Genomic DNA, 10,884 nt, shown 5'->3' on the forward strand with positions numbered 1-10,884 from the left:
CATTCCCACCTTGGCAGCCTGTGGGGCCGGCAGCCCGGGACCATGCTCGGCTGCTTTGGTGGAGGATGGGGCTCGTGTCTACAGGAGAGTGAGGCGGGTGCTGCTGCCTGTCCCGAAGGCATGGGAGTTTGGTGTGGCCGCAGTGACACGCGGCCCAGACCCACTGACTCCCCTCTCCGCACGCTGAGCGCAGCCGGAGCATGGTGCACAGGACGTCTGTGCCGGGGCAAGCGGGGTCTGAAAGCCCAGAGGTGAGCGGGATGGAGGTGCCCCGTGTGTTTGTAAGGGGCGAGGGCTGTCTGGACGTAGCCCTTCGCTTTCTCTGGCACGATCAGCATCCGTCGTCTGTCACTGTGTCTGGCACCATCACTCTGTCTGGCCCAGCCGCAGAGGGGCAGGACAGGCTGGTACATGGGAGCCGCGCGATGGGGACAGCCCGGGTAGGACAGGCTGGAGCATCAGTCCCGCCAGGACAGCACCATGGCAGAGCTGGGGGGGATCCATTGGGGAGGTCCACCCTCAGCACCGGTGGCACCACCAGGGCCAGGACTGGGGGACAGCAAGCCGCGATGGGGGCTGGGAGGTGGGTTGTCCCAGCGGCACGTTGCTCAGTCTGTGCAGGCTGGAGAGCTGCCGGCAGCGTCAGTCTAACGCCAGAGAGGGAACTTACCCCTGCCAGAAGCAGAAGTAAAAGGCAGGCAGAAGTGAAATCGGAGCCCACACAGTTCCCCTCTCTGCAGAGTGCCCCGGAGCACCCGGCAGCATGGCCATGGAGCCCCTCTCCTTCCAGGAATACATCTGCTCCCTGGACCCCGCCACCCTGCCCCGCATCCTCAGGATTTGCTCCGGTGTCTACTTCCAAGGTGAGTGCCGGCCGCCCACTGCCTGCAAAGGGTGCCCACCTTCCCCGTTCTGTGCCACCGCAGCCCGGGCTGCCCTCTCCTGCCTTCAAGATGGCTGGTCCCCTGCCACCGAGGTGCTCGTGTCCAGGGAGAGGCACAGGTCCTCGTGCCACTGTCAGGCGGTGGTGCCTAAGGCACAGCTGCTTGCAGAAAACATTCTCTTCTGCAGCCAGTGCCCACCCAGCCGAGTGCCCCAGTGCGTTCGGTCATGCTGCTAGGGAAGTGGTGGGGCACCAAAAACCATCCACGCTGGTCCTCCCAGGCAGCGGATCGCCTGCTGGTGGTGGATCTGGCAGGGATGGTGCCACGGGCTGAGCGGCTGGAGGAAGGTGGGGTGGCATTGCCCCTGGCCCCGCTGTGAGGAGACCAGTAAGGGTACGGAGAACAGCCTGGTCTGGGCTCTCTGCTTCCTCCTGGGCCACATCCCCAGGGACATCTTAGGTCAAGGAGAAGCCTTGAAACGGGGTCAGAAATTAGCAAATGCTTTTGCTGGATTCCTGGGGCTCCTAAAAATGCTGGGAAAGCACAGCAGGATCCTGGAAACACCAATGTGGCAATTACCATCGGGACTTGTAGGATTTGTAGCATTTGTTCAGGTTACACTGACTTTTTATGAGTAGGAGAGCGGTTGGGTGGTCTCCCTCTGCTAGCTCAGTTAGGATGGATGTTTAGCTTTCCCAAAGGCTTCTGGTGGCCTTGATAACATCTTAATGTTGCTAAACGAGTGAAAATGCCGCTGTGACCACAGCAGCAGTCAATTTCTTCAGCAGTTGCTGGTAGTCGTGGTGAGGTAGCTGGTGCTTTCTGCTTCGCGTAGCAAGGGGTCGCGAGTTCACCTCAGGGAGGGGAGAAGGTTTGGTAGCAGCTCAACGAATGCAGAGATTTAGGGGTAGGAGGGGTATTGCTTGTGTTGGAGGGTATCGCGGTCATGTAGCCCGAGGAGCTCCAGCGCCAGGAAAGGCACGTTTACCCCATCCCTTTGCAGCGGGATCGACCGCTGAATTTTTCCTGCTGCATTTCTCGTCTGGGTTGCATCGGATCAGCCTCCAGCCATTCCCGTTTTGCTCTTCTGTACTGCTCATCTTTTCCGTTATGACCCCTGCACAGCTACCAGCACTGGAAGCTTTCCAGGACACAGGCTGTGCAAGCTTCTGCTTGTTACTGATTCCCTAGAAATAAGCATCAGCCCAACAAAGGCCCCTCAGACAGACAGCTCCCTGGTCGTGCCTTCCCTCGGCTGCTGGCGAACGGTGCTGGACCTCGCAGACCGACGAGAAGACACTGGGGATCAGTCGGTGTCGCACCTTGCAGTGTGCCCTCCTCAGCCGATGAATTTTCTTGAACACCTCTGGATTTCCTGCCGCTACTGACGGTCTTAGTACTTCTGGGATTTTGTTAGCAAAAAAATTTGGGTGGATCCCCAAGATGTCAGACGACTGCTGCTGGTCTCAGCCCCTTCTCGGGCCCCTCTCTCAGCCACACGCTCCCCACCTCCTCTGCGCTCTTCGTCCTGCTGTATGTTGCAAAACCGCTCCGGCTGGTGCTGCTGCAGAGGTGACGAGCGCTCGGGGGTCCTGCACAGGGCATCCGCAGCTGTGTGTGTCTGTGTGTCTTGCCGGCCACAGGCCTTGCCAGCCACAGGCCAGCCGTGCCACGTGTGCGTGGAGTTCCCTGGGTCTCTGCACCCAGGGTGTGAGACATCTCCGCAGCAGCGGGTCAGGGCAGCCTGGCGCTGCGTTTCCTCCCTCTTTAGCCCATGCCCTCGATGCTGTCGTGACAGGGCACGGGAGGGCTGGAAGAGGGGAACCGAGGCTTACGCAACATGCAATACTTTCTGAAACTTCCTAGCTTTCATACACCTCTTCCTGTGGTTTATTTTTTCACATTTATTTCCATTGCGAGGTTTCCCCGCACCCGGCGGGACGACACTCTCCTGGACGGTCCCACCTGCACTCCACAGGCGGTCAGTGGTGTGGCAGTGCCTGCAGCACCGTCCGTCCCTCTGTGCTCGGGCATCAATACCGAGGGCGGGGACACCAGCCCGTCTCTGGCGGCATGTCCTGCCCTGGCTCCGTCTGTGCTGCCCAGACCTGCTGGCCTGGCTGTGTGTGCCGGGGCCCTAAACCAACATGTTGCCACCGTGGCCAAAGGCACCGGCTCACCCCGTTCACCGGGTGAATCTGTGCCAGCCCCACCTCTGCCCACCGCTGAGCCCGTGGACCAGCTCTGCCTGTCCCTGAACAGCTGCCCTCCTTCCCCAGGACCCTCCACCCCCATCCTATAGCCCCCTTCTGCCGTCCCAGCGGTCGGCGGTCCCCTTGGCCCCGCCGTAGGCACCGGGGCTCCCTCAGGGCTGTGCGCGCACCCATGAGTGCCAGGACACTCAGGCTTGGCTCATGTCCCAGCAGGACAAAGCCTGCGGCCAGGGCCAGGCCATGGGTCAGCCCTCTCCCTGCTGCCCTGGGGACCTCATCGCAGCTGGCCGGGCCGGGGGGACCCCACTATGTAACTGGCATTTGTTAATGGCACACGCCATGAGCACCTGTGATGGGAAGCACTAAATCACCGAGGGTGGCAGGTGGCTAGGGATCATCCAGACCAACCCCCAGCTCAAGCAGGGTCAGCAGGAGCTGGTTGCTCCGGACTTAGTCCAGCTGGGTTTTGAATATCTCCAATGATGGAGACTCCGCAACCTCTCTGGGCAACCTGTCCCAGTGCTTGACCACCGGTCACAGCAAAAAAAAATGTTTTCTTGCATTCAGAGGAAGTTTCGCGTGTTCCAGCTTGTGCCCATTGCCTCTGGTCCTGGCACTGGGCACCACTGAGAAGAACCTGGCTTTGCGTCCTCCCTTCAGATATTTATGTGCATTGATGAGATTCCCCCTTGAGCCTTGTCTTCTCCAGGCTGAACAGTCCCAGTTCTCTTGGCCTTTCCTCATGGGAGAGATCCTTCAGTCCTTTCATCATCCTTGTGGCCCTTTGTTGGACTCTCTCCAGGCTGTCCATGTTTCTCTCGTACTGGGGAACTCACTGGACACAGCGCTCCAGGGGTGGCTTCACAAGTGCTGAGCAGAGGGGAAGGATCACCTCCCTCGACCTGCTGTCCATACTTTGCCTAATGCAGCCCAGGACACCATTCGCTGCCTTTGCAGCAAGGGCGTGTTGCTGGCTCATGTTCAACCTGGTGTCCACCAGGACACCCAGGTCCTTTTCTCCCAAGCTGCTTTCCAGCCAGGTGGCTCCCAGCATCTGCTGGTGCCGTGGGCTGGTCCTTCCCAGGGGCAGGACTTTGCACTTCTCCTTGTTGAACTGCATGAGTTTCCTGTCAGCCCGTTCCTCCAGCCTGTGGAGGTCCCTCTGGCTGGCGTCATGACCCTCTGGACTATCAGCCTCTCCTCCCAGTTTGGTGTCATCTGCAGACTTGCTGTCGGTGCGCTCTGTCCCATCATCCAGATCACTCACGAAGAAGTTAAGCAGGATTGGGCCCAGTATGGATCCCTGGGGCACACCGCTAGTGACTGGCCTCCACCTAGACTTGGGACCACTGATCACCACCTTCTGGGCCCTGCTGTTCAGCCAGGTTTCAGTCCACCTCGTTACCTTCAGTCTGCTCATCCAGCCCATTCTTCATCCGCTTCTCTACGAGGATGTGATGGGAGATAGTGCCAAAAGCCTTACTGAAGTCAAGGTACCAATATTCACTGCTCTCCCCTCGTCCATCGAGACAGTCACATCATTGTAGAAGGTGATCAGGTTGGATAAAGCATGATTTCTCCATGCTGACTAATGCCAGTCACCTTTTCATCCTTCATGTATCTGGTAATGGTTTAGCAGAATTATCTGCTTCATCACCTTCCCAGGGTTTGAAGGGCACATGACTGGCCTGTAGGTCCCTTCCTTGCCTCTCTTGAGTGACATTTGCTTTTTTCCCAGTCTTCAGGAACCTCTCTCGATTGCCCGTGACCTCTCAAAGATAATAGAGAGTGGCCTCACAAAGTCAGCACATCCTGACAGGCCCCGCGGGCTTATGTATGTCTGTTTCGTGCTCCCTTACCTGGTCCTCTTCCACCAAGGGTAGGTCTTTCTTGCTCCAGAATTTCCCCCGGGTCTCAGGGCGATTCCTTGAAGGCTCGTCATACCTGTAAAGACTGAGGCCAAGAAGGCATTGAGAGTATCTGCCTTTACTGTGCCCTTTGTCACAGGTCCCCTGCCCCATTCAGCCGCAGACCTGCGTTTTCCCGTCTCTTCCTTTTGCTCTTGGTGTCCTTGTAGAAGCCTTTCTTGTTGCTCTTCACATCCCTCAGCAGATTCAGCTCCGGGCTGGCTTTGGCTTTCCTAACCCCATCCCTGCATGCTAGACCACGTGTCTCTGTGCTCCTCCTGGGCCACCTGTCCTGCTGCCACCACTCACACACCTCCTTTGTATGTTTGAGTTCAGTCAGGAGCTCCCAAGTGTTTGACAGGAGCCCCAACCACCTGAAGGTGTTCTGAGGGAGCAGTAAAGGCTTACAGAGGGTGGTGAGACACTGGAACAGGTTGCCCAGAGAAGCGTGAATGCCCTGTCGTTGGAAGTGTTCAAGGTCAGGTTGGGCAGGGCTCTGAGCAACCCGATCAAGTGAAAGATGTCCAGGGGGACATGTCCATGGAAGGGGATTTGGACCAGATGATCTGTGAAGCTCCTTTCCAAGCCAAACCACTCTGTGATTCTATGAAATGCTGGTAGAGGCATTTTCTTTGAGGAACTCTCCCTCCTCACCCTGCAGGGTCCGTGTACGAGATTTCGGGCAACGAATGCTGTTTGTCAACGGGCGACCTGCTGAAAGTCATGGCCGTGGCACTGCAGAAGGTCATTTGTGAGGACACGGTGACAGGGCGGACAAAAGAGCTGCCGCCAACGTTTAAGGGTGAGCAGGGCTGCCCCGTCCCAGCCTGAACCTGGTGGGTATCCTCCTATGGGGGGAGACCATTGAAGCCCCCGTGGGCTCAGCCTCCTTGTCCCACAGGTTTTTTCCAGCCTGCCCCAGCCCCAGGGTCGAACCCGACACTGCAGACACCGTTCCTGGGTGGCGGGCAGTGGGGCCTGACGCTGCACCAGGCGCTGGGGAGGTGCAACGGGCAGCCGCAGCCCCTGCTGTGCCCCGCCATCGGCCCCCACACCCTGCTCCTGCACCCCGTCTACGAGGTGCAGGCCGCCATGCACCGTGAGTCCGGACGGGGCTGGGGGGCTGAGGTGGGAGCCCGGGGGGTTGGGGTAAGGTGCTGGGGAGTCAGGGATGCTGTAGGGTCGGGGTGCTGAGGTGCTGGGGGAGCGAGGCTGTGGGGTCATGGGGGGGATGCTGTGGGGTTGGGATGGGGGTGACAGGGTCGGGGGCCTACACCGGCTTGGTGCTGGGACCCCCACGCGCAGGGTGTGGGTGGCTGCAGGTGGGGGGGGTCATGAGGTGGGGTCATCCCCCACATGGGGCCAGGGAGAGGCCGAGCACAGGGTCAGGGCGGCTCTGCCCCTGCAGTGCGTCGGGACGTGGTGAAGATCCCCTCCACGCTGGAGGTGGACGTGGAGGACGTCACGGAGGAGGCGCAGCACGTCCACTTCGCCCGGCCGCTGCTGCTGAGCGAGGTGCTGAGGATGGAGGAGGCGCTGCCGGCCCAGGCTGAGATCCTGGAGGGTCCGGGTGGCCCCACCATCTTTGAGAGCGCCTGGGTTTCGCGGCTGCAGCGGGGGCAGCGGCTGCATCTCCACGGCCGTTCTCCTGCCTGGCGGGTCCTGGCCTCGGCCCCCAGCAGTGGCCGCCATTTCCTCCTCTCCAGCGCCTACCAGGGCCGGTTCCGCCGGCGGCCCCGGCAGTTCACAGGGGTGCAAGAGCTGGCGGCCGGCCTGCGTCCCGGCCAGCGGCTGCACGTGGTGGTGACGCAGGACTGCGAGGGCCGGGGGGACGACGTGCCTCCGCTCGGCGTGGGCGACCGGCTGGAGGCCCAGAGGCTGCAGGGGAGTGGCCCTGGCACCCGGCTGCTCTGCCACCGCCACGGCGGGGAGGAGGAGGATGGCGAAGAGCTGCTGCTGCCGCTGGACCTGGGGGGTGGCTTCGTGGAGGAGATGTGTGACGGCAAGAAGTACGGGCTGGCGGAGCTGCTGGATCAGCAGCCGCTGCCCTGCGAGGTCCGGGTGGTGGCCGCCGACCCGGGGCTGGAGCGGGACGCGCTGGGCGCCCTGCCCGCCCTGCGGCTGGAGGCCCGCCTGGACCAGCCCTTCCTGGTCGGCAGCTTCTGCCAGGAGCCGGAGGAGGGCTTCGAGATCCCGCCGCGGTGGCTGGACTTCTCCCTCCTGCTGAGCGAGGGGTCCGTCCGCTCCCCGGCCCCCTGCACCCTCCGATGTCGGGTGGAGGAGCTGACTGAGGCCTTCTACTACCGGCTGCTGGCCCAGCTGCCCGGCAGCGCAGCCCCGCCACCCCCACGGCCCCCCAAGCGGACACAGCAGGGGATGAGCCCTGGGAGACGTCACCCTACAGCCCCCAGATCCCTGACGGCAGGCGCCTGCCCGGCTCCTCCACTGCCACCGCTCCCAGCCCTGCCCCAGCCGAGCACCTCCAAACAGTATGGCCGGCGGAGAGCCCCCAGGGATGCAGGTGAGACCCCCAGCACCTCGCGGGCCCCGGCTCCTCCGCGGGGCTCAGCCTGGAGATGCACTGCCATGGGGGGAGGACGGGGCCCCCCCAGCAGCATCGGCAGGCCGTGCTGCCGGCCACCACCTCGCCGGGGCTGTCCTCATGGGGACCTGGGGCAGGGACGCTGAGCTGGGGACGTCTGCACCCCTGCCAGCCGGGCCCCCGTGGGGGCTGCACATCCCCACCCCCTCGTCCCGGGTGCAGGGAGGGACCCACAGGTGATCACCCCACCCCTGTGTCCCACACGTTGGGGGTACCCACAGGGTCTGCGCCATTCCCTTGTCCCACACATGTGGGGTAACCCATGGGGAGCTGCCCCATCCCCTTGTCCCACACGGGGACCATGGCATGAGGGCACGCAAGGCTTGACCTCAGTGGGGATGTCACGGTGAACACCGCCAACAAGCCCTTTTCCTCCATCTGCTAGCGCAGGGGGCGCCTTCCCTCCCCACAGATCGCAGGGGACCCGTGGCCACAGAGGCTGGTGTCTGCGGTGACAGAGCAGCTGCCACCACACCGCAAGAGGCCCTTCTCCCCCCACCCCGGTCCCTGCCGTGTCGGTGGGGAGGGCAGGTCGGGGCCTCCCCCGCCGGGATTCTGCGCGGTCCGTGGGGTGCACGTCCGCAGGCTGTGCTCTCCCTTCCCTTCTAGGCACAGACAGCGACAACGGTGAACACGATTACGAAACTGTGGATGATGACATTCAAAAGACAATTCGCAAAATGCAGGCAGTTTTCCCCTTCTAGTCCTCTGGTTTCTGGAAGCCACCCAGCCTCCAACTACTCTGAGACCTCACGTGACATCGGTTCCTTGCAGAGGCTAAATACAGCCCGAGGGATCCACAGCGCAACCTCCAACTGCACAACTCCTGCAGAAAGGTGCCCACTTTCCTCGAAGGCAAGCTGCCCACACCCCCTCGGGACAGCCCCAGGCACAGAATAAAGCTCCCTGTTGAGCTGTGGGCTGCGTCCTCAGCTGTCACCTGTGGGACTCTGACAGCACCGGACCAGCACACAGCTGGGCGGCCACCGAGATGCCACTGAGATGCCAGGTCCTGAGCTACAGATCTCTGCTCCGCTGCATTACCACGGTGGCTGGGCTGGGATTACGGACGCTTCCAGATGGAGATGCTTTGGGGCCAGCGCATCCAGACAGTGTTTGGCACGTGGGGTGGGATGGGGTCAGGAGGAGACACGACAAGGTACTTCACACAGTGCAAGCGATGCCCCAGCTGGGGCTCAAACGGCTGAGTGACACACCTGAGCACATCAGAAACCCACCTTCATAAGGCATTTTTCTCAAGTACAGCCAAACTCGCTTCCCACTCTGGCCTAATTTCTCACCAAGGCTGCAGAAACTGTGTAAAAATATTGTGGCTTTAGATTTTGCTGGCTTTCTCATCCATTTTTAAATGCACTTGCAACTGGAAGTAATGTTTGTCCTAGGCCCCCATGACCCCCTCTTGCTTGTGAGCGTGCTTGTCGCACTCCTGCAGATTCTTAGCACCTACGAAGGTCCCTGCTGCACTCATTGCACTGGATGCAAAAAAAAGACCTGGAAACCAAATAAGGTCCAAAGTTCAGGTCTTAATTTCCTGGAAGTTTGGCAAAGCCCCAGGAAAGCAGCCGAGACAAAGACCTCATAGTCCTGATGCGCATTAAGGGAAAAGAGCTGACGAGGGGAGAGCTTTTCACTCCTGCATCACGCAACTGCACTCCTTTCACATCAGAGCAGGAAAATAAATGTCATTTAAGATCAAATTGTTGTCCCTTTTTTCCCCCTCTCCCAGTGAAGAGTAGCTTTGGGTTGAGTTTTCAGTTCACGCCGTTCCTCACTCAGTGCCTAGGGCAGAGTCCCAAAGCTGCAGAGAGGATCTCATTCATTCAAGCTTGGCTCGAGTCCTAGCTTGGGTTTGGGCTGGTTTCCTCCTCTGGCTCTGCCCTGGGATTTACGCTCCTGAGATCAGCACTGTGGGAGAGACACTGACCATTGCTGTTGAGGTCCTTTCATGGAATAGTCACTCAAGGAGGGAGAACCCAGCTCTCACCTGCAAACACGCGCTAGCCGTTCATTAACGGCACCTAAATCATAGGATCAGATCACAGGATGGTTTGGGTTGGAAGAGACCTTTAAAGATCATCTGCTCCAATTCCTCCCACCAGCCCAGGTTGCTCGAAGCCCTGTCCAACCTGGCCTTGAACATCTCCAAGAACGGGGCAGCCACAGCTTCTCTGGGCAACCTGGGCCAGGGTCTCATCACCCTCATCGTAAGACGTTTCTTCCTTATGTCCAACCTAAATCTACCTTCTTTCAGTTTAAAACCGTTCCACCTTGTCCTGTCATTACAGGCCCTGGTAAAACGTCCCTCTCTATCTTCCATATAGGCCCCCTTTTGGTACTGGAAGGGGCTCCAAGGTCTCCCCCGAGTTTTCTCCAGGCTGAACACCCCAACTCTCTCAGTCTTTCTTCACGGCTTCATACGATGTACAAAGATTCAGCCAAGAGACACACCGGGGTGGCAGGGGCCAACAGGTGTTTAAGTCTCTGCAGAATCCAATTTTTCCTCCTCTTGGGGGAAAAAACTAATCCCTGGACCATGGCTGGGGAGAAGATGGGCTCCAGGGAGGAGGAGAAGAGGAGCAGAGCAGAGCATAGAGGAAACCAGAACAACCGAAAACGCCCAAGTGTTTTTCCTTCTCTCCTTTATTTGAGACAAAAGCATTCAGAGTTGGGATTTCACTGTTATTTCACAGTTTTAAATGCAAACTTTTTGTGAAGCAGCCAACACCTCTGTCCCCTAAGCCCTATTCCAAATCATCCCACTGGCCGGACAGCAGCCGACGCTCCTGGATGCTTTGAAGATCAAACACCAAATGGAGACTAGGCAGACTTAAACTCCCTCCCCAGGCGATGAGTTTTTCCTCTCCAGTCACATCACAAGAGCTTTGTCTAGTCACACAACTACTCTCTTTACTGCAAGCAATTCCATTCATCCTCACTTCCAAAAATCATCAGGGATTTTCTTCCTAACCTGCACGCCCCCTGCAAAAGGGGAATGACGGTATTTTCGGCTGCTACATCTGCTGGGCTCCAGAGCCTGGAAGTTCACCTCTTCCACACCTACAGCACAACTGAGGCCCAGCAGCACACCGTGGGCTACGGCTGCGCCACTCTCGGAACCTGAGCAGGACATCTGGGTTTTGCCCCAGCACTAACGCCGGAAGGAGACGCCCTGGGCCCACCAGCCAGCCCCACAGACGTGCACACAGGGGAGAACCGCTTCTTCAAAACCAGGTCCCTTCACCAGTCCCGGCTAACAA

General features: G+C 59.5%; 1 protein-coding gene across 1 annotated transcript; it reads left to right on the forward strand.

The window, feature by feature from the left end:
• The first annotated feature begins 458 nt into the window (after positions 1 to 458).
• Positions 459 to 9,313, forward strand: THEMIS2 (thymocyte selection associated family member 2). Its single transcript, XM_054223935.1, has 5 exons — positions 459 to 863; positions 5,666 to 5,806; positions 5,906 to 6,103; positions 6,413 to 7,525; positions 8,216 to 9,313. The coding sequence occupies exons 1-5, from the start codon at positions 764 to 766 to the stop codon at positions 8,308 to 8,310; spliced, it is 1,647 nt and encodes a 548-aa protein (XP_054079910.1). The 5' UTR covers positions 459 to 763; the 3' UTR covers positions 8,311 to 9,313.
• Positions 9,314 to 10,884: the final 1,571 nt, after the last annotated feature.

Source organism: Rissa tridactyla, chromosome 18 (genome assembly GCF_028500815.1).
Source record: "Rissa tridactyla isolate bRisTri1 chromosome 18, bRisTri1.patW.cur.20221130, whole genome shotgun sequence".
In the NCBI taxonomy this organism is placed as follows: Eukaryota; Metazoa; Chordata; class Aves; order Charadriiformes; family Laridae; genus Rissa; species Rissa tridactyla.